General features: G+C 43.1%; 1 protein-coding gene across 2 annotated transcripts; it reads left to right on the top strand.

Moving 5' to 3' along the window:
- Positions 1 to 358: 358 nt before the first annotated feature.
- Positions 359 to 21,309, top strand: MAPK14 (mitogen-activated protein kinase 14; the record flags this gene model as incomplete). 2 transcript variants are annotated; one of them, XM_079546423.1, is made up of 12 exons in its annotated part: positions 359 to 474; positions 5,649 to 5,778; positions 9,033 to 9,091; positions 9,440 to 9,551; positions 10,074 to 10,103; positions 10,579 to 10,626; positions 11,056 to 11,170; positions 12,185 to 12,256; positions 19,425 to 19,504; positions 20,041 to 20,119; positions 20,414 to 20,587; positions 21,242 to 21,309. In XM_079546423.1, 12 exons carry the CDS (start codon positions 359 to 361, stop codon positions 21,307 to 21,309), a joined length of 1,083 nt encoding a protein of 360 aa, XP_079402549.1. The 2 variants fall into 2 exon arrangements, with proteins under 2 accessions (XP_079402549.1, XP_079402548.1); XM_079546422.1 differs by lacking the exon at positions 19,425 to 19,504 and adding an exon at positions 17,354 to 17,433.
- Positions 21,310 to 23,852: the final 2,543 nt, after the last annotated feature.

Below are 23,852 nucleotides of genomic sequence, written 5' to 3'. Positions count from 1 at the left end.
CCTCGCAGCGCGGAGGAGGAGGGAGAGAGCTAGGCGTGTGTGCGGAGAGGGGGAGGCGGCGGAGTGAGGGCGGCTGAGAGCAGAGGAAAGGAAAGGAGAGGGGAAGGAGCAACCGCCCCGCGCGAGGCTCGGCCCCGGGCGGCGTGAGGCGGGGAGGGCGCGGGTGGGGCGGCGACCAACGGTCGGTGTTAGGAGACGGCGGTGTGAAGGGGCGGCGTGGGAGGAGCGAGGCGGGGAGAAGGAAGGAAGGCAGGCAGGCAGGCAGGCGGACGCTGCGCTGCTGCTGGAGGCGCTGCCGCAGCCGCGGGCACAGCCACCCCCTCCCGCCGGGCCGGGCGGGGTGGGCTCCGCAGCCGAGATGTCTCAGGAGCGGCCCAAGTTTTACCGCCAGGAGCTCAACAAGACGGTGTGGGAGGTGCCCGAGCGCTACCAAAACCTCTCCCCGGTCGGGTCCGGGGCCTACGGCTCCGTCTGGTGAGTGGCGGCTCCGGGCCGGGTTCTGCCCTGGGCGCCGCTCCGCGCCGCTCCCCACAGCGCCGGGCGTTGCAGCGCACGACAGGTGGCACCGGGACATTTTTACAGGGGAAGATAATCGCGTCCCAGCCCCCAGCGTGATCTCATTTGGGCATATTTCGCAGTGCCTTCTCGCAGTTGGGTGGTGGGGGTGGAGAGGATGCGGGCTGGCAAGGCCCCGAGCTCCGCACAGCTCTGCTGCTGTCCCGGTTTCCTTCTGGACCGAGGACGGATCGTGAGCCGGGAGCTGCAGAGAGCTTCCGCGTCCCCTGGCAGGCGCTGCAAAAACCATTTTAGCAGTGGCAGCGCGTCTCTGGTGCACTGCCTGCAGGAGCAAAGTCTGGGGTCGGCGTGCAGGAATAAGGAGAGCTCGGAGTTGGACTCGGTTTTTAACGCTTGCCTCATAGCAACGCTCTGCAAAATATATTTGATCGTGAAACGCAGATCAGATGGGCTGCTGACATCGTTTAATCTTAAAGACGAGGTTGTGTCCGGGTCGCGTTGACGTTCTGACTCAAGCGGTCGCATAGCAGAGGTGAACAAAGCAGTGCAAGCTGATGACCGTTCTGGTTTTTGCTCTGTCAGTGCGATCGGAGTTCTCACACGGATATGCAATGACTGTACGTCTGTGCTGCTGCTGTCTTGGAGTAGGCGTGCCTATTTCTTTCATTAACGTAACATACAAATTTGTATCATGACTGTCATCTGTATTTTAAGGAGTAATGCATGCTGACCTCTGTCAGTAGAAAAAGGAGTTGCTTTGCATGCGATGCAGTTTTAAAAAAGTTCTCTTCTGCTCTCGGGAAGCTCTGCTGAAATAATACACGTTTCTTAAAACTCTAGTGTCCCAACTATGTAAATGCTTGTATGTCATAGAAGACAGAGCCTAACCGATTACAGTGCCAGGGGCGACCAATATATGTTCTGATTTATTTATTTTTTAGTAATTGAAGGACTTCTTTCTGGTGAAAGAAGGGCTCAGTGCCCCAGCTGATAAATACTCCTTTAGCTGCTGTGGTTACGTAACTCCCTCGGTGCAATAGGAAGTAGATTTGCTCCATGTCTGCTGTATTCAGGCTGGCCCTTCATGGTGCATGCAGCCCTTTCCTCTTCTGTTCTCCCCCTCCCCGTGGTCTGTTGTGTACGTAATGCTTCCAATGTTTGTTTTCACAACCAATTACTGAAGAGTTGGCATCACGAATTTCCTGTCGTGCTGCCTCCGAACTTTCAAAGATTGTGCAACTGTGTTTGGCCTGGATTGAAGCAGTTTGAGATGTGTTGCACATGGATCTTAGCACAGTCTTTTTCACGATTTTTTTTGTGTTCTACCAAAAATGTGTTTCAGACAGACAAGTTGTAGAGAAAAGAATTACCTGTGCGTATATAATTAACTTTGTAATGTAAAGCTCCAAACGGTGATGCAGTGTTGATGACGTTCCTAGAATGGCTGGTTCCACTCTGTTCCTCTAGAGTTTCTTCCCTGTTCCTTATCCTGCTCTGGGAAAATGTACCTTTCAGGCTTGAGTTTGGAGAGCCCTCTGTTTTGGGATAGCAAACCGTGGGGCTTAAACCAGCCTTCAGTGGAGCGCTTAAATGCACTCCGGTGTCTGTCTGCAGCACTGTTAGGTTAGAATATAATGAGGTACTTTATTTAGTTGTCAGGATGAGAGATTTAAAAAGGAAGAGTTTCTAGAAAGTGGAGGAAAAAATAGTAAAAGAATTAAGCCTGCAAATGAATCAATTAGACTGTGCAGTGTCTGCTGCAGGCTCCTTTAAATGTCTAACTAACTTGGAACACCATGATAGAAAATCCTGACTTTATTTTTTGCAGTCAGTGGATGGAGAATGGTGTTCTATGCAGGCAGCCAAAGCATGTGTCCTTAGTGTTAGAGTGAGAGTTCTCGTGTCTTCTGGAGTGCTGGAAGAAGGATATTTAAACAGCCAGCTCGGGTATTTTTCAGGGCCCGTATTTAAAAACTGAAAATATGTGGAGATTGAGGTAGGGCTTCGGTGCCAAAACTTTGAGAAACATCAGTATGTACCGATAGATCGTTCATCACTAAGCCATGTTAACAATTGTGGTGACATCTGTTGTCTGAAGTGATATTTCAATTCGTTCTTGCCGGAGTTTTGTATATTCATGCAAGTCTTCTGCATTACAAGGATTCTGTCAAAATCAGTAACAAGGTCTGCACTAAAACATGTGTGGGTTACTGAAATATCAGTCTTGCATACTTCATATAAGGGAGAGGTCGATGCAGCATCTTGCATGGGAGCTGCTGGGCCGCCTGGGATGGCTGTGCGGTGAGCTGTGGTTCAGCAGGAGAATGGCTGCTGTTGGTGTCTGCAGGCAGTGTTAGTTCAGCCCCTTGTAAGCAAAGAGGTGCTCTGAAGCTTGTTGCCATCAGCTTATAAAATGTGAAGGCAAATTTGGTGTGCTCCTAGCAGCTTATTTTATTGATTTTTATTTTTTTTTTCTCCAACAGCTATTGCTGTACAATATTGCTGTGTTTTTGCTTTAATTGCTTTGCAGTCTCTGTTCTTTCCTTTGGAAAGTAAACTGCTAAGTCTTACTCTTGCTCAGAATCTTGCATAAGGGTCCTTCAGCTTCTCCTGTTTGCAGGCTGTCAGGCTACAGAGCTGTTACACAACTGAGAGGTCTGCTCCTCTCCTCCATAGTTGTACCAACACTGACTGAACGTCCTGGGAGTGACGAAGGTACTGAGATGATCCCCATATTTATAAACTAGCAGAAAAATGCAGTGGGTTTAAGACATATTGAACCATCACTGAGGAAATGAAATAACCCTAAATATCACCTATTTAGCAGCAGTTCCTCTGTGTACGTTTTTTTGTGCAGTGTGTCTTTAGGCTTAGTAATCCCTTATCAAGATGTGCAATGCCTCTGTACACAGGATAGGACCAGCTTCTCCAACCAGGTGTGCGGGGAACAAAACGAGTTGCAGCACTGTGAGTGGGACGGAGCAGCCACACAGGTGTCAGAACATGGGAGAGGAAGGAAGGTTGGCCAGCAGTGGGTGTGCACAGAAAAGCAGGAAGCAGGGCTCAGGAAGGGAAGGCTGCTGGAAAGTTGGTGTGTTAAGAAATGAAATAAGGGTGAGCATGTGTTTCCTGCAGGGAGATTTATGGAAGGAGCATCTGAAACACCTGAGATACTTGGCAGCTGGTTGACATTCATGACTAATCACAACAGCCTGTACTGAATGAAAATGGCTGAGCTTACTTTTGTGCTAAGTCCCAGAAAACACCTCAAGTATTGTCATCCAGTTAGTCTGAAGTAGGTGTGACTGCATATTGCAAAGCGGTGTACATGGAACTTTATTTTAAAAAAGTATTCTGTATTCCTGAGCTGCTGGATCTGAAATATCCATTTTGTAGAGATATGTGAAAACTTAATGTAGATCATTGGAAAGCAAGATTAGAAGATGAACACTGAATCGCATTTTCCATACGTGCAGGCTGGGTGAGGTGATTACTAATGGGCATTCTTGTGGGCAGTATGGAGTAGCTCCAGTAATTCAGCCAGGGCAATTTGGTGCTCCTGTGATCTTCCTTCTAGCTATATTTTCATATCCTTCCAGAAAGTTCCTTGTGCTGTGTGTACGGATATCCCTTATACAGAAGGAGATGCCCTTTTCTGTCACGTGTGGAGGTTTTCCCATTCCTTTGCAGGACCTCAGGGAAGAATTGCTGTTGGTAGACGCAAGTCCGTTATTTTATTTTCTAGCTTTAGTTCTTGCAATCATAATACAAGAAGTTCCTTGAAACTGCAACTTTGAGATAAGTCATCTTTCTGCAAGTGAATTCATATTAATTTCAGTTAGCTTTTTTTTTTTTTTTTTTTTTTTGGTCTGTGCAATTGTGACTTTGTTCTAGAGTTACTTTTGTATTTGGCTTTGGTCCTGTTAGCTGAATCGCTTCCCGCTTGTGATTGTAAATGTAACCTTTCCTTGCCCCTCCGTGCTGATTGAAGGCCGCACATCCTCGCTCATTAGTGCCCTGTGTTGGACTGCAGAAGGAGACTCAACAAATGTCCTTCTCCGAGTTTTTCACTTCCACCCTTTCCCCACGTTTGTAATCTTGTATCAGTATAACCTCAATTTCACATCCTGTTTCTGCTCCTCCTTCCTTTTTGACAAGCCAAAACTAGTTTTAGATAATGGCATTGAAGACAAGAAGAAGAGTGATTTGATTGCTATCTGAGTGCCTGCTTTTCCTTAGGTCTCTAAATATGCAGCTCTGAGCTCTGGAAGGTTCTATGCAGCATATCAGGCTGGTCACACCTTTCTTCCAGTGCTGAAAGCTTTTGTTGTTTCACGAGTACTGAGCTTTTCCTTCTGAATTTTGTCAGTGAGGAGATTATGGAAGAGCTTCAAGGAATGACACTGCAGTACAAAGTGTCTGTTATGCGCGCACACAACAAGTTATCACACAATTGGCATTAGTTTTTATGCATTATAAGGAATATTGTTTTAATGTTTCTGCTAATTTTAGTAATGTACAGTGAAGTTTCACTTATGCACGTACACTTTTTTTTGTAGCAAGCGCTTAGGATTGGGTGCAATATACCTGTGAGGTTTGATTGAGATGAATGAGCATCACTGGTGATTTCTCCTAGCAGTGATTTTTGTACAGACTTAAAACCTTAAAAGATGGTATCTTCAGCACAGCGAATTATTTTGTGATGAAATGTTCTTTATGAGGATAGGCTTAAGAATATGGATAGTGTTTACAAGTATTCTTCCTCTCTCCAGAGTTTTGTTGCCCTGTTGACACTTGAAATCATAACTATGCTGTAGGCGGAAGAGTCATAAACATTTCTTTCCTTTTTTTCCTGCAAAATTACTTTTTAAAGGTACTATCTTCCCTGTAGTAAGTGAACAAAATTCATCTTAGAAATGCTTTCAGTACAACCCAACATGTGTATCAATGTGTGTGAATTTGCAGTCAGGTTGCAGACCAGGATGCCTGGACGTTATTGGTGGTGGAGAGAGGGAGAAATTCAATTGGCCATGCGACTCAGTCCCTGCACAGTTGCTATCTGGAGTTGCTAAATGGATTTGAGGGTATTTATAAGTGATTCGTTTTGACAGTTTGATTACTCTTTGTTGTAGTTCTGCCTTTGACACAAAAACTGGGTTGCGAGTGGCTGTAAAGAAGCTGTCCCGGCCATTTCAGTCTATCATCCATGCCAAAAGGACCTACCGAGAGCTGCGGCTACTGAAGCATATGAAACACGAAAATGTAAGTTGGAGGAGATGATATGAGAAGTTGGGCTATCCAGCATGACTGCATTCAAAGCTGATTGCACAGGTTTTTCAGATAGTAAATACTCAGCTTGCAGTAGTCCAGTGAATCATTGTTGAAGGTTTTTTTTTTTCTTGCATGCCATCATGTCAGAAAGAGTTGGAGCACTTGTTCACCAGATTCCTGTAGATAAACAGGGACAAAAAAGGGGAGGGGAAGATATCAGACGTCTGTTCTTGCAAGCTATCATTTCACCAACAAAGCAGACCATGAATGGTTATGCTAAGCTATGCTATATGCTGTCTAATCATTTTTTCTGTTTAACTTCCATTTGCTATAGAAACTAGTTGAGCAATTCTCTGTGTTTGTGGCATTAAGACACTGGCATACTAATATTGTGTGCTGTTAGAGCAAATATTGCCTGCAATTGAGCAAAAATTCTCTAGCCTTCTGTAGAGCTGTTAACGTCAAGAGGGAAGGAAGGCTCTTAATTTCTGTACAAGTGAACTCCAATGTAGCAGAAGGAAAACACTGTTTTGGAAGTGGACTGAGCAAGCTTAGTGTTTCTAACACAGCAAGCAAGTCCAATTTTGATGGAGGATTCTCCCTGGATGGTTGGATGAGAACTTCTTTTGTGGCTGTGGTGGTTGTGTGCTGTGGCTTCTTACTGCCGCAGCGAGCAGATGGTGTCCCTTGAATCTTGTTTGCATTGTCGGTGTGGCTGATTGGGCCTTTTGGTGCGCACACACTGCACTCAGCAGTGCTTCCTCAGTGCCTCTATGTGATGTTGTTATCTTGGTAACAGAGGTAGCGATCGATCCTGCTTAATATCCATCCCCCAAAGTTTTTTTTTTCTGTACCTTTTCTCATACCTGGAATATATTCAAAGCTTTCCTCTAGAATTGTTTGGAGAATATGTTTACATGCATTTCTACATCAGCACATCAATCCGTTTTGTCCAAGCTAATTAGGTTAGATTTCTATGATTCTATAATTACACAGTGGGGACTAGCCTGGTACTACAGCAGTTCTGTGTCTGGTGTTCAATAATATTTTTGATTAGTGTTGCAAATTGCATATTAGCTTTGAGAGTAAGAGATAAGATGATGATGTTTGAATTATTCGTATATAGAAGTGTTTATTATTGGTTCATCGTGCCATGGGAAGTTTCTCTGGTGTATGGGAACTGCTGAGTCATGGCCTGAACCTCTGATTGATCACCTGAGGTGAGCCATGAGTCAGCCAGAGGAGCACAGCTGAAGGCAATTCAGCTGTGCTGCCGGAAGGGGTGGAGCCTGGCTGCACCCCTCCTAGACCTATTGAAGAGCTGGCTGCCAGTGGGGAAGGGTCTCGTCTGGAGATCCCTCCTTCTGGTGTTTTGTGGTGAGCCCAGCATAAGGGTAAGCCTTCCATTTATTCTCTCTTGTTATCATAGACCACTTTGCCTACCTTTCTTGTTTATTTTGTGATTGTAACATCTTGATATCCATTGGTTATACACTCTGGGTTGTGGTTTGAAAATCCTGCAGATGCAGACATGCTCAGAGCCAGGTCAGGCAGGCTGGTTAGTTCAAGTGAGCTGACTATTCAGATCTCGGTTTGGAAGTAGAATACACTGCTTTGCGTGACTCAGAACACTTCAGTAAATCTGGTAGGTACGGCATTTTAAGGATCTTGGGCAGGGCTGGTTTTCTCTCCTGTATGTAGGCTGATTGTGTTGATCTTGAGCAAATAAATCGGCCTGTGGAGCAGTCAGGCATGGCTGTGTTATACTTTCAAGCTCCAGAAGGCCTCATTAGCTTGCATAAAGCAGATTACTGAACAGATGTGAGAGTGAACTTTGGTTTGGTGTCGTATGAAGAAATTAACAATCTAAAATTCAAGGGGTGTGCAGAAATTCAGTCCGTGGGTGACCAGCTTCATTAGAACTGTGTCAGTGATGTGCTACAGAGTAAATGTATTTGTTTGTGAAACTTGTCAGTGAGAAAGATATGGATAGCTCAGTAGTGTGCTTTACACTGTAGCAAGATGAAAATGGTAAGAGAGGAAATGGAAATCTTGGTAACAAAGTCAGTTTTTGGCTTTTTCCTGCTAAACTGGGAGGACAGTGTTGTATATTTTCTGTAAACATTGGTATGGAGGAGTCCACGGAACAAAGAAAGTGTAAGAGTTGTTTTGCAGCATGGATGTTAATGGTAAGAGGTTGATTCTGTCATCCTTGTCAATTGCAAATGATGGGATAAAATTGTGCTGAAAGGGAACCTTGGCATCCAGCTCTTGGTTTAACATGCACACTCGAACCATTGCTGAGGTTACTGAAATGCGTGCAGTGTGTACAAATCCAAGGCAGGTGAGATGCAAGCTTAAAATAGGCGGAAGGAGCCTGTACCTTTATTTCATATTCCTAAGTTATGCTATGCTGTTAAGAGAATGATAATAACTTTAAAAGCAAATCTCAGTGAAAGTTTGAACAATTATGGACCAGATGGATTTTCAAAATGAAATGTAAATAACCTAGAAGGTAGTTACAGGGTAACAAGGTATAATCATGCATTTCCATGAGGTAACACATTCGTTGCCTTTTGGTCTCCATTGCTGGAACAGTTTAGCTTGAAAATGGGGGGTGGAGTGGAGACTCTCAGGGCAGCAGATATTAATGGCAGTGTGAAGCTGTCAGCTCTTGGTGAAATTTGGGTCTGTACTGCACTGAGATGTTTTTCTGACTTATTTCACTTTACTTATTTTCCAGTGTAGACATTTATTATTTGTTGCTTGCATTAGAGATCCTTGCTGGTTTTCTTCCTCTACTCAGTGCAAGTGAAAAAAAGGCACCTGCTTCTGATTTGACGTGTAGTCAACAGCATAACTAAGAACCAAGCAGGAAGCAAACTGATCTCTGCCTGGTGTTTGCTCATCCGTTTATTTCCCCACCAAACTTTAGCTGGGTTTAAAGAAGGTATTTTTAACCAGTATTGACACTTGCCTTTTATTGACTTGGCTTGCTGTGGCTCCTGCTTGATGTTTTAAGTGGATGATTGGTTTGAAAGACAGCTGTTATATTTTGGCTGTATTTTTTTTTTTTTTACTTAACATTAGAATGCTTGTTTCTGACCTTGTATGAATACTGATTTGCTTGCATCCAAATGATTAATGTAGTTGGAAATGAAAGTCTATCTGTTCCACAGAGGACCTTATTAACTATCATTTATGTGATCAATGTATTTCATGGCTTTTTCACTTTGCTTTTCCAGGTGATTGGCTTGCTGGATGTGTTCACCCCTGCCAAATCGCTAGAAGAATTCAATGATGTGTAGGTAACTTCTCTGAAAGTTGCAACAAAACATCTTTTGTATCTTCCCACCCTCTCCCAGGTTATTGTAGGAATTTTGCTGCCTTAATTTGTCTGCCATTATTTTGAATCAGCTGTGAAATGCAACCCTATTCTAATGGACTCTTTCAGCTTGTTCACGTGTATTTTGTTGGCCAGTGCTGCGGGAATCAGCACACTGATCTGCTGCATTATTTAATGAGCTATGAACTACATTTTATTTGGTAAAATGCTGAGGAGGCTGCCGTGCTACTGGAGCTTTGTAAGGAGTTCTTATCCTAATCACGCTGAAGGGATTGCTTCATCGCCTGTGTTTCCTTTTGTTGGTAGGTACTTGGTGACACACCTCATGGGAGCAGATCTAAACAACATTGTGAAATGCCAGAAACTCACAGATGACCACGTGCAGTTCCTCATATACCAGATTCTTCGGGGGCTGAAGGTACCTCCTTCTGTCCTGCCTGAATGGTGATAGCTGCTCAGCGGGAAGCAGAAATTGTTGATGAATGTCATATCCTCAGAATTTGATATGAACGCATAGAGGGGCCTCTGCTCCTAAGTATTGTAGGATAGCCTGTTATTGTTTTCTCCTTTCATGCCTCTTTGGGGCTTTGTATCAGTAAAGCTATGTATGATTTCAGAAGATACCCACATGTGTTCCTGTGGACAAAGTCTGGAAAGTTATGACGTGTGCTGTCCTTTAATCATCCACGTCTGTGTCTTCAGTTTGGTTTTCTTACTTTGTTCCACTCCTGGCAGTAGTGCTCCTAGATATTCCTAAGGAGAGACTGAAAGTGAAACACTGATGTACTTGCAAACTCTGTAGATGCTGTACTTGGTTCCTCCTGCAAACAAGCTGTAGCTTATTTTGTGTGTTGAGTGGGGTGGGACAGTGTTGTTTAGTGAGGAAATGAGAAGAAGGCTGTTTGAGCTGTCATGTAATCCTTGTTGTTTTGCCTTACAGTACATCCATTCAGCTGACATAATACACAGAGTAAGTATTTACTCTAAGATTACTTTCTATACTGAACAAATGTCTTTTAAAATTGTAATGAGAATCTTACAATGTAGCCTCTATTGAATCAAGAAGAGATTTTCTGAGAATTATTTCAGTAGAACAGTGGAGGTTAGTAATGGTTCTCCTCATCCTTAATTTCTGTTCCTACCTCTGTTTGGTTTGTTTCTGAAATAGGTTCTCTGTTTGTTAAATATTACACCGCTACACTTAGTGCTGTAGATACCTAAACATGCATTTTTGCTTGTCTTTGACACCTCTGCAGACAGCAAAAGATAGAGCTGGTTCTGGGATAAAATTATTTTTCTGAATGTGGAGAGTTGATGTTGAAAGCCATGTAGAGAGTTGATTTTTCAACCTGAATTTACATTTTTATTTACTTTAGACGTTTGCAACAACTTGTATACTGCCATTAATGCTGATACTGTTGTTTTTTTGTTTTTGTTTTTTTTAGGATTTAAAACCTAGTAACTTAGCTGTAAATGAAGACTGTGAGCTAAAGGTAATACAGTCATGACATATGACTAGTTTGATCATGATCTGAGTGAATGAAAGGGCCAAAGTGATTTTTCATGGAAATGCTTCTGTGGACCAAGCTGGTTGTGAAGATGCTTATAGAGAATTTGTTTTTCTCCTCTGTGTGTTCACATGTTTGTATGTTTGTTATTTTTTTTAAAATCATCCTGGAAAAAAAAAGTAGTTTATAGATGTGGTTTGGACTTGGCTGTTTTCAGAGACAAGGTATCTGTGTGTAATTCTGGTGGAGAGCTGTGCTGTTCTGGCCTTGTAACAAGTCATGTAGTTTTGTTGCAGTTGCACCATCTGTCCTCCACTCAGTCCAAGACTTGGAAGCTAGTAAGAGTAAACAGCCAGATGTGGTACCACTGCAGTAATAGGTGGATGTCTCTTTGTTGTTTTTTTAACTCTGTAGATCCTGGATTTTGGCTTGGCTCGACACACAGATGATGAGATGACGGGGTACGTGGCTACCCGGTGGTACAGGGCTCCTGAGATCATGCTGAACTGGATGCATTACAACCAGACAGGTAATGCATTTTACTAATAAAAGGCTTCTGGGTTCCTGAGATCCTTGTGGGGAGGTGCAGGGAAGGTTCATGTTCTATTCCACTTGATTGTAAATTGACAGTTGCACTAATTACACTTCAGTGAGGGTGATTAAAAGAAGTAAGATATAGAATTAGTGTTAAAACCGCAATCGCGTATCTAAGGTATGAATCATTATGGCAGCATTTGCAATGCTTCCTTAAACTTGAACCTTTGAAACTGCAGTCAGCAAAATCTTGTCACTACTTATCCCTTTTCCTAGCACAGCAACTTCTAAAGTAAGCGAATAGAATGTATTTAGGTGAGAAGAAGGTGCCTTTCTAGGAAGCTGCTGGAAATGCATCTAAAAAATGCCTGTGGTTATGGGATGAAGAAATGCTAAAAATGCATAGAAGTATTTCTTCCTTTCTTCTTATCCATTTCTTTCTAATTATGTCCTCTTCCAGTTTGAATGGCTTCCCGGCAATGCACCTTTCTTCTCTAGAATGCTTTCTGATTGAGCACAGAAAGGAGGGAAAAAAAAAGGCAAATTTTTTCTAGTGCGTGAATGCATACGAGTCCATACAAATAACGTGCTGTTCTGATTTCACACCTTACTGATTTTGTCTTTTCTCTTTTCTTTCTATGTGTGTGTGGACCTGTCTTGTCTGTAGTGTAGTAGTTGGTGGTTGTTCAGGCAGAATTTATATAAGACCAGGTTCCTCAGAGCTGCCATTAACAAATTTCTTCCTCGATTCAGTAGGTGCCTCTGTAGCTCTTTGGTGTCCAATGCACATTACTTTCTGGGAGGAAAGGTTGCCTGATCTTGTCAGTATTGCATTATTGGGGAAATGTTACACAGAGTGGTTATTGAGCAGTGTCAGTTTCCTTGCAGTCTCAGATTGTTTCAACGCCGTGAGATTATTGAAGCGTAAAGTTGGTTGCAATTGTTGGATAGGGTGATTCTATTGAGGCTTTATTTTTCTGCCTTATGATATTTTTTTTATTTTGTTCAGTTGATATTTGGTCAGTGGGATGCATTATGGCTGAACTGTTGACTGGAAGAACGTTGTTCCCTGGTACAGACCGTATCCTTTACAAGTGACATATTTTCCTGAAATGGAAGTCAGAGGTTTTCTCTTTGTTGCACTTCACAAGGAAACAAGTTTTGTGTTGTTTGGTTGTTTTTTGTTGTGGTTGTGCTTTTTAAAATTTATTTATTTTTAACTACCTGATGGCTTCTTTTACTCACAGTGTGATGGAGTTCTCAATTTTGCTTCACGTGGAATCACCACAGTGTGCGAGAGGCAAACCTGTTACGGTTTATTGTCTGTTAGCATCACTAGAGTTGATCATTTCTGGGAATTAATTTCTTTTAAATGTTTTAAAATTCATTCAAATCCATCTCTTTTTTGAGTTTGTAGGAAAATAATTGCTCGGAGTGGTGTGTTTGCTGTGAATCCTCTCATGCTTCATGTTTGTAGGAAATGTGAAGCGCCCCTTCTGGCCTCTCTTCTGTATCTTGCTGCTATGCTATGAAAGCAGCAAATTTGCAGACTTTAGTGCCGGGGACCTTATCCCAAGTCACTCTGAAACATTTAGGTTCTACTGCTGTGCTTGCATGTAAACAGACTGTAGCTTTCTTTGATTACATGCTTGTACGGCTTGAGAACACAAGCATGGAAAAAATCTTCTCAATTTCTCATTTTTTTTTATGGCATCGAAGGGAGCTTGGTGGGACACTGGTGCGTTTCTGGGGCCGGTCACTTCATTCCACAGGAGATCAGAACTGAGACTTGTTCTACTAAGAACAAACTTACAGAGTTAACTAACTTGTGTCGGGATTTTTCATTGCCTAAAAGGTGGAGTTTCTTTGTGAAAGACAGTGCTATTTCCCACCCTTTATTGAACTTAATTCTTTTAACTACAGATAGTTTATAAATAGCAGAGATTATTAAAATTATTATTTCTTAATTGAAATAGATCAGATTAAAAGAAAACTGGTCTTGGAAGTGCTGGCCTTCTGTGTACTGTGTCACTTCTAGAAAGCATTCAGGTTCCAAGACTGTGGAAAAGGGAGCAGCTCTCATTCCAGCTTTAAGAGTCTTTAATGTTTTAACATTTCCCTTTTCAGTGTGCTCTGGCTTCATCGTTCTTCTCTTTTTATGCCCATCTTCTTATCTCTTTCTAAATTTGTTGAACTCTCTGTACTCCCCTGTTTAGTTATCTTGGCTGTGTTTGTCTGTTGTAGAGAATAGAAGCAGAGCTAGCATGGAAGTGGCAAAATAGCACAGAGTGAGTTGCCTTATTTCTACCAGCTGACTTAGCATTTGTAATTTGGTATAAGCAGGTTTTCTTCAAGAAGAAAAATAATCAAAAATTGCTGTACCAGCCAAGGCCTTTCAGCTGCTGATACCATTGCACTCCATAACGGTGCACTTTAAATTTAAAAAATATTGCTACTTGCAAGTAAGCCATTTCCTGGTAGGATTTGTAACATGTAAGAAATGCTTCACAGCACGTTCTTGATGAATCGAGGAAAATTCTCAGGCTTGGCACGTAACTGTTCTGTTCTCCAGCTGGAATAGGCAATAATACAGTGCAAAATAAAGGAAAATAAGTTCTGAATGACTTGATTTGTCAGATTAGAATAGTTGGCTGATTTCTGGCTCCCTGAGGATGTGTGCTTACAATTCTTTACATTGAACACTGAACTTCTTTCCTGAATTGTGTTAACATTTCTTATTTAAATGCTTTTCCTGTTCTGAATTGGTTTGGTATAAGAAAAAAACAGCTCAATCCTTTTCCACTGTTAGTAAAATTTTGTAGTACTGTAGTTCTTAGAGTTTGCATAACGGTTCCCCACTTCAAGTAGTGTGCATGCTGTTTGCTCCTGAGGTTAGAATGTCAGTGGAGTTGTGTTTGTGCGTGCAACACTTAGAAGGTCTGGGAAGGCAATGAGCTTTCAGCTTTCTCTGCAGCTCTAATGTCTGAAACCAATCAGAAGTGACTGAAAACTGACATTCTGGTTGCTTTTTGGTCCTGTGGTGGTGATTTTCTAATCTATATAGCCTCACATTTCCAAAATGAAAGAGAAAACAGGCTGAATGGATGGTGTCTTCAGCATGTCAGGACAGCCCTCTTCCTGTTTGAGCAGCTCTGTGTTTGAAATGCGGACCCCTCTCACCAAGGATGGGGCAGAGGTGATGTGACATTACTTACAGTCCCTTGGGTGTTTTTGCAAGGCCTGGAGAAGCACCCAGTGCTTGTAACGGGTTTGCTTTCTCTGGTAAGTAAAAAGATGTATTCAGAAATGATCTTCAACTTGTGTGTGATGGTTATACCTCTGACAAGCTAATGCCAAGTTCAGTTTGAAAGATTTGTCTGTAGAGTTTCTGAATGTGGCTGTCCTCAACTTAAAGCAATGTTTTAGATGCGCTTACGAAATAACTCTGCTGTCAATAGAGGCTGTACTTTGCAAAATTGTTACAGTATTTCTAACTTAACCTTGAATGTAAACTGTGTCCTTCCTTCTGTGGTCTGTGAATGGAAACATTTGTGTGAAAGATAAATTTCTAATATTGGTAACATCTCAGCAAGGAGGTGCGGGTGGGGAGCAGGGCTGAGGGAAGACGAGTGGCAAAAAACAGGTAACAAGAATCAGTTCCTGGGGATTTTAATGCCGGGCACAGCTGGAGGCTTCCTTTCTGTTACGAATGTATCTGTCATTAAAAATATATGTTCCTGATTATTTCTTTTTACAGCTCTTGTGATACAAATAGTTCATACAGGTAAATATGCAAGCGGACCTCGACAATTCAACTTGTGTTAAAATGATAATGCACAAATAAAAAAACGTTCTGTACCAGCTTAGCCAACTTCATTTTTCTGTTTTAAGTTGACTATATTCCTTTTAAGCTAACTCTGAAGAATATAAATATATATACAGATTTGTTCAGTAGTGTAGGAGCTCCATCATAACCAACTAGTCTGAAATTGCACTGTGGTGCATCTTGGCTTTGCCTGTGCTGGCAGTTACACCAACTTTTGGACGTGGCTTTGCCTTGAACAGCTCTTGTCTTGTTCTGCCTGCTGCTGATGGTGGATGGAAGATGGCTTTCTAAGTTTCAGAGTCACTGAGACTTACCAGACTGTGGGTGTACTGTGGTGATGGCATTCCGGATTTGCATGCTCTACTTTTCTTCTCCATGCACATGCTTTTTTAATTTGCTTTGTATTTCCTAAGTTTGTTTTCTTGTCTGTAGTTGCTTATGGTCACCAGAATGCTGTAGGCCCTGTAGTTTGGCAGGTTGTAGTGGCAGATGTTCAACTAGATGCAGTGCTTTGGTTTTGGCATGCCTGTGGCTGTGTGAATTACACATTCTGTTTTTTCTTGCTTATCTGAGAAGATGCTGAAGTGTAACACACAATATCTTCCTATAGCATGCTATCCTTTGGGAAGGGCCGACAGCAAACTGAGCAACAGTGCTGCTGGCATGCCTGATATATTAAACACATTTTAAAGAGCTCAGATATAGAAGCCAAGGTATGGGATGTAACATCGGAGGTGTGTTGGTAGTCCTGTGCTTGCACAACTGTTTCTTGCACAAGAGTCAGTAAAAACTATTAAGACTGTTCTAAGTGGCACTAAGGAAAATCCAATTTGAGCGAGCTAATTATAGTCTGCTCATTCTCCTGCATCAGTAGTTATATTGATCTCATTTTAAGTGTTGATACTTAGTTGACAATTCAACAGATGAGTTAAATCCAGATAGATACATTGGATTTACTGTTATGTTTTTAGTGTTTGAGTAGGGGAAAGTTGGCCAAGCTGCTGGGTAACTGGGAAATTCAGGTATTCTGACCAAGCACTTCGGGCTTTAATGTTCTGTAAAACTTTAGCTGGAGACTGCTGAAACCTTTATCTCCTAATGTTGAAGTGGTGGTAGTTTCCTTCATGTACAGTTTGCCATTATCACAGGAACTTTGATCTGTTTTAAAAAAATCGAGCAAACAAAAACCTTCCCCAGCTCCCATTTCTGAAAAACAGTCCCTTAGTTTGGTAGGGTGCTTTTATGTAAGTAGAACTCCTTCACCATCAGACAATTTTAGAAGCAAATGTAGAGCTCTTCCAGTATGTGAGTTAAAAGCTTTTTGAAGGAGTAGTAACTGTATCTGAAAACATCAGGAAGGCATTGATCCTGGGAACAGATACTGTCTAGCGGGTAGATTGCGCCCACTGAAGATGTATAAAGAGCAATATAATTCTGAGGACAAACATAAATGTTACAGACGGTCTGGAATCACAGGTAGCATTTGAAGGGCTGCATGCAGGTTAATTCAGAGAAAAGGGATGATCCTTTAAGTAGTCTTTGAAAGATATCTTTTCTCTGTATTATCTTGAAATTTAGACATAATTTTGTATGTCTTGTGTTTTCTCATCAAGTGTATGTTTTGTTACATATCCTGAGTACTGAATGTTCTTGCCTTTCTAAGAGGGCAGCTCGGAATGATACGTGGCTCCTGGAGGCTCTGCTCCGGGTAAGCCATTCTTTGCACCTTCAGAGTTATGAGCCAAGAGCCCTTTCCACAGAGGCTTTACACCCGAGCCCCCTCTGCCCATTGGCGCTGCAGAGCCCTCACCAAGCCGAGGGGCCCGAGGTGCTGCACCAGAGCTTCAGTGCTGGGCAGAGCCCAGTCACTTACGCACTTAGGAAGCAAGAAAGTGGCTGAATTATCTTGGAAGGTGTTCACAAAAGGCCTTTGCTTTCTTAATGTTAGTGCCTACCCTTTTCAGCCTTCTGCTTCACTTTGTCCGTCACTAACAGCCTAATCGTGCTGACTGCTGGTACTGGGGGGGGCTGCAAGGGCAAGTGTGTGACCTGATTTCTGCCGGGGGCAGAACGCTTTGACGTCTGCTTCACCGTGGGTAGGGATGCTGTGACCAGCACAGTGCATGCAGTGCATCTGTAGTCAAATTGTTCAACCCTTTTGATGCGGACAGAGATGTTACAAGCGGGCACTTGTTTTTATTTTTATTTTTCCAGGAGGAATGAATACAGTTTACTTAAAATAGCTTTTCAGTTGAGGCCTTGGCAGACACCAACTTTCAGTATTATGAAGCTGATGTTTTGCGCTTTTCATTTTGATTTGTCCCAGCATTTTCCTTTATGGTCCATCATTAGATATTGATCAGTTGAAGCTCATTTTGAGACTCGTTGGAACCCCAGGGCCTGAGCTTTTGAAGAAAATCTCCTCAGAGTCTGTGAGTTGACGCTTTGATTGTAATATCTGCCCTATCGGAAGTCCCAAGTTTGTGTTTTGCCCTCCTGTAGTCCGTCTGTAGTATGTGTTGGGATCTCTCTTCTGTTGTTTTTCTTTACTTCTGGATGGCTTTGAGTTCATACGCTGTTTGCATCTGCTTTTTACTCCTCTTTACTCTGCCTGTGGTATAATTTCTTCATTCCTTATTCTTTTTTTACTGCCTCATAACTTTTTTTTTCAGTTTGTGGGTTTATGCTTCGTGATCCATGGTACGATCAGATGTTGCTGGGGAGGTATTTCTCATGGTAAAGAACTTGAGGCTTCTCTCAGTTGTTTCTCCAGATTGTGTACCATGGATCTTTCTGGTGAGGGAGATGGAATGAGAGCAGTGTGCTATCCTAAACATGCACAGTGCCTTCTGTAGCATGATTAATTTCTGAAACATTGCTGCAACTGCCTTGGGTTTTGTAGTGCAAGACCTGCAGTGCCTTTTAGGTACTTCTGGGTGTGTGGGGTCCCTTTGTCAGGAGAATCACGAACTTCCTTGCCAAAGGGTGACCTCTGTGTTCAGCTGTACTGCCATTTTTATACGATTCCAGTCCTGGGTTGAGAACTTCTGCAAAGGCAGAATTAAATGACATTTAGCGTTAAACGTTTCTGAATGTGATGTGCCTAAAAGTTAGAGCAAAGGATGGTGTAACGCTGCAGACTAACAGGGCAGCCCGTAGTGGGCACTGGACTTGTTTCCAGGCAGCTGGCAGTGTACTTCAGCAAGTTGCTCACGGCTGTGTTTGCTAAGTAACAAGGGATCAGCGTGGTGGAGAGCAGCAAGATCATTCTGTGCTGCATCTCGTGTTCCTTCTCACGTAACACTGACAGTAAATCTGAGTGTGAGTTAGCTTGGACATACATTTCTGTGCAAGTTTGAATGCGTCGGTAGATGTACTGAATGTCACATTAATTTAGGAAAGCACTGGGGTGTCTCTTGGAAGGATAGAAATGATTAACCCAGGTCTCTGGGTGCCTGCAAACTGGCCCTGGGGACTCTGACTGGTATCGAGGTATTTTAGGTACAGCAGATTACTGAGAGAGAGCAGCTTTAAAGGATGACAAGGTTAAGCAAAAGATTAGCTTGTCTGTGTAAGACTGAAGTGTCTTCTTTTAATACTGTGCAATGAAAGTTGCTCTTAGGTTCAAGTCATGAGTTTACTTTTTAAAAAAAAAAAAAAAAAAGTACTGTTTCTACTACTCTACTATTTTTTCCACTGTACAGAGATAACAAAATTATTAAGAATTTGAAGGCCTTTAATGTGTCGCTGGAACAAATTCTGTATTTGTTTTTCTGCTGCATTACTTTAGTATCCTCTTACTTTCTCCATCCTGATCACTGACATCAACTAACTCTTGTCTTATGCAATGCTAATGTTTTGCTAATCTTGCACTTATTGCCTTCTGTCACATCTCCCACGTATCAAAGTGCATTTGAAGCTGTTTAGGAGGTGTCAGTTGTAAGCTGCTTTCACTACACACCACAAGGAACTTAAATACTTTCTCTGCAGGAAGAAAAAAATGGCAACCAGAGTATAGGATAAGATTTTTATGTTTTTGTTCATTTTCCTGAGGCTTTTTGTAGCTGCAGCAGCCTAGGACAGTTTTCTGAGGAATATATTCAACCAAATGAAATGTCTGCTCTGGTGGCTTAGAACTGCTGGGAAATGTGAAAGCAACCTTGTTGTAGTGCAGTGCTGCTAATGGCAGGCAGAAATACTTCTGTACTGACGCTGTTACCAACTGATCAGTAACTCTGCATTGCCTTAAGTGTTCAGTTGTGCATTTGCTAAGCTTTCACAAGTATTTGGGAAAAAATTAGTGGACTCTGCCTGTTTGGCTTGTGCCTCGTGGTTTGCAGAAGAGATTCTTTGTATGCAGCTATTTTCTGTTCAGAACGGTTTTTGCACTGTTTCTAACAAAGCCCTTGACTAGGCACTTAAGATATTAACCAGCTTCAGCAGATCATGCGTCTGACGGGAACGCCCCCTGCGTATCTCATTAACAGGATGCCCAGCCACGAGGTGAGCCCTGAGCAGATGAGGGGGTGGTTGGCAGGGCAGGTCCCCACTTGCAGTGTTTGCTGCCTCTGAAAATGATAGGCTCGCATGTGACATGGGGTGAGCCATTAACTGCCTGTTCTTCAGCAACGTTTTTGTACTAAGTGAAGACTTGAGATTGGACAGTGCATACTCAACCACAGACTTCTGAGATTCAGGAGAACCTGGATGTGAGTTGGTTTTGCACTGTGTGAAACACATGGTCTACCAGCAGACACCAACTGCACACAGCCTCAGCAGTGCTCCAGGGCAGGCAGCTCTGCACCTCTTTGCTTTCCAGTCTTGCATGAACCTCAAGTAACGTCAGCTCTTGCTCCACTGTCCTGAGTGGCCTTTAGTTGGGAAGGGACAGCACGGATGGGCTTTAGCAAGTATCAGAATAAGTACAGAGGAGACAAAGCAAGGAGACAGACCATAATGAGCAGTGCTTCAAGATGACTGAAATGTACTGTCTTGGTGGCTGGGTGGTATTATACTTAACAGACTGTCTATTTCCACAGGCGAGAAACTACATTCAATCTTTATCTTACATGCCGAAAATGAACTTTGAAAATGTGTTTATTGGTGCCAATCCATTAGGTAAGGCTTGACTTCTAAATGGGCTCTTCCCAAAGCTGACCTTGGCACGTGTTGGCAGGCCAAGACTTTTCCTAAAGTTGCGGCAGTTGTTCAGAACAGAGATGCACACATTTTTCAAAGTTGACACAGTATGTATGGACTGTAAGGTGTGAGGGAAGAGACTGTGGGTAGTGGGGTGGCTCCAGAGAAATTAGAGTTTCCTCATGTACCTTGCACTTTTACAAACTTGCATTTCAGAATGTGTCACACAGCTCGCTATGTAAGATTCTTTCTTTTTTCTTGGTGTTTTTTCAGCTGTGGACTTGCTAGAGAAGATGTTGGTACTGGATACAGACAAACGAATTACTGCAGCAGAAGCGTTGGCTCACGCCTACTTTGCTCAGTATCACGACCCAGATGACGAACCAGTGGCAGACCCCTACGACCAGTCCTTTGAAAGCAGAGAGCTTGAGATTGAGGAATGGAAAAGTGAGTCTGGGGAGCAGGAGAGAGCCAACCTGATCCCTTTGCGGTCCATTCCACGAGTTGCAGTTTGATTAAGCCATGGTAGTTACAGGCACAAAAGCTCTTTGAAAGGGTAGATAACAGCAGGACAAGGGGAAATGGTTTTAAGTTGAGAGAGGGAAGATTTAGGTTGGATGTCAGGGGGAAGTTCTTTGCAGAGAGAGTGGTGAGGTGCTGGAACAACTGCCCAGAGAGGCTGTGGATGCCCTGTCCCTGGAGGTGTTCAAGGCCAGGCTGGATGGGGCCCTGGCAGCCTGGTCTGGTATTAAATGGGGAGGTTGGTGGCCCTGCATGTGGCAGGGGGTTGGAGATTCGTGATCCTTGAGGTCCCTTCCAACCCTGGCCATTCTGTGATTCTGTATATGGAGTGAATCTGTCAACAACTGTGCACATAAGTAGTATAGTCCTTGGTAACTCCTACTGTATGCATGCAAGCACATAGGGTGGCACGGGTTGCTTACGTGTTTTTCAAATGTATTTACACATTAGTGCTCTGGAAGTATCTTATTGTGCCTGTTAGTCTCTGAGACGGTTTATCCATTATTTGAGGTTGTTAAGGTTTTGTGCACGAGGGATGTCATTAGTAGTTTCTTAAGTTTCTGACACTTCTCCCACCAGGCCTGACTTACGATGAAGTAATCAGCTTTGTGCCACCGCCACTTGACCAAGAGGAGATGGAGTCCTGAGAAACTGCTCTCTTCTCTTTGTCCCACTTCACTGTGAGGGGAAGGCCTTTTTGTAGGGACTCTCCAACTATCATTCAAGTGCCTCGCCACAACAATATTCTCCTTGGTGGAAGGGTTTTGTGTGTTGAACTGGGGAGGGTGGGGGGAGGGAGGAAAGCTGAGTCTATGTAAACATGCTGCATGCTCTGTTGTGTTCTGTGTACGGCCTGGAGCAAGTCCCTGAAGACCTGTTCTGACTGCTCTTTAGTCCTTCCACAGGAAGCTTCAGCTGGTTTGTGCTGCTGGGGTGAGGAGGGGAAGGTGACATTCAAAGTTTGGTTACAGTTGTTGCCATTTATCAGTTGTTCTGCAACTAACCTCAAAACAAGGAAAGTTGGTTCATAGCCTTAGAGAGCCCTCTGTTTTCTTTGGGAGTGAATGTAGGGTTGAGGGATGTCCTTCTTCCATGCTACGGTGACTGATTCACATCCAGATCTTCCTGGTACAGGAGAACGTACAGGTTTTCTGACAAATGTCTGATTCTTGGAACGTGAAAAGATTTTGTATGAAACTGTAAATATGTTTGTGCCTTAAATGAATGGGGAAAGAGGGGAAGGAAGTCTGGAGTGGAAGTGTCTGGCCCTGCTGTTTTTCAGGGTGAAGGCTCCCAGACAGCCAGGCATGAACTCTGTGTGTTCAGGAAACAACTTTCCGAGGCAACAGCCTCTCCTTGGATTGGTATTCCATATTTTTCTCCCTCTTTCCCTCCTCTAGTTGTGCAGTTTGTCAGCATTAGCTCCCAGGAGATGGAGGCTGGAGAAGATTCTTGCTAGCCACGTTTGCGTATCTTGTTCCTTAAAAGGTGGGGTGTTCTTGCATGTCATAGCTGTATGCGCATGTAGAGCAGCTTGGTGTTTGTTGTTACATTGTGGGGGTGGCACTGGGGCAGTTAAATCATCAGTGAACTGTTCACTGGGTACCTCAGCCAGTGCCACAGAATCACAGCATCCTTCCTCTTGTGCTGCAGCTCAGCGTGAAATATCTGCCAGTGTGGAGACTGTCGAGAAAAGGGTAAAACATAAAGCATAGAAATGCACGTTGTCCTTTGTTCTGATCTGGCTTGAGGAGAGATTGGGATGGAGGGCTTCTTGTGAAATCAAGTGTAAAAAATGTTCTTTGAAGAAACAACTGTGGCATCTTGTGCCAGAATTTATTTCCTGAAATTTTTTTTCTAAAGATGTTGGAATCCAAAGCAAAGAAATAAGCATGCATAAAAACACAATCTCCCTGTCGCTGTCTATATAGGTATTTATATAATATAAAACTAACATTTACTAGAGGATCTTTTTTACCCTCACAGATAAGAGCTTCTTGGCTGCTTGTTAGCAGGTTGAGCTCTGCTTGAGGAAATGGGAGAAGGGAATATGTTTGGATACAAACGTGACAAAAATACTGGTATTTTCCAGGACTCTACATGGACTTAATGCCCAGTTAGCTACTGGCAGGAGGGGCTCTTTCTGTGCTTTTTTCTGTGCTACAACTATGCTGTGGATCTCAGGAGCCTGATTGTAGGATTTGGGGAGGAGACTTTTTAGACATTTATCTGTTGCAGGCGTCCTGTACACGCGACATAGCAGCTGTGTGAGTGAGGAGAAGGGCTTTTGCAGTATTTTGCATTCTTGTTACCTACGGGGTGGAGAGGAACTGTTTGTAGTATTTTTACCACGTGTCTGAAGAGGTGGCACAAAGGGATGGGACACAAAAGATGAAGCCATTGATTCTTGCTAGGCTACTTTCCAGTGATCTCTTCAGGTCAACGTTTTACAAAGTCTGGGGTGAGATGAACAGGCACTTTGTGCTCTGTGATAACGCTCTCTTCAGACCAACAAACTAGAGATAAAACCTCCCTGCTGGACAAGCAGTCCAGATATTCAAATGAAAAAATGTAGATAGACTCTGTAAACCTACAGCAGGATTATTTTTATCAGCCATTTTATGTGTAGATGCTACAGTGTGATTCCATGCGGAAATACTGCTAAAGATTTTTAAAATATAGATGCTGTGTGTATGTGTGCGTCCGTCCGTGTGAGTGGGAAGGTTTCATTCACAGCCCTGCTCTGAGGGAGCCGCGTGGCGCTCCTGCGTGCAGCGCAGTGCTGCTGGGCCGCCTGCAGTCTGAACAGGAGGATGCACTTCAAAGAAGAGATCTGCTATTTCGTTTCTATCCATGAGTTGTGTTGTAATTGGTTATGCTGGATAAGATGTCACAATACCACTGGTTAAAAATAAAACCTATTTTTCAGATTTACTGTGCTGATGGTTCTTCTAACCCCTGAACAAACGGTTTTGGAGTGAGATGAATTCCTCCCTCATTGTACAGAATCCTGCGTGGTGGAGGGGTGGGTAATGCTGCTCAACTGCAAGCACGGTGCTCATGTCCATGGCCCCGCACGTGGCTTCCGTAGTACAGACCTAGCCTGGAGTCTGCATGACTACTGGACAGTAAAAGTACGTGTAGTTTTTGTTTAGCTTAGGGAAGCTGTTGTTTTGTTTTTAATTCAACG

This window comes from Tetrao urogallus (genome assembly GCF_951394365.1).
Source record: "Tetrao urogallus genome assembly, chromosome: 24".
Classification (NCBI taxonomy): Eukaryota; Metazoa; Chordata; class Aves; order Galliformes; family Phasianidae; genus Tetrao; species Tetrao urogallus.
Note: the sequence above shows the minus strand (reverse complement) of the source record. Positions and strands in the feature narration are given on the sequence as shown.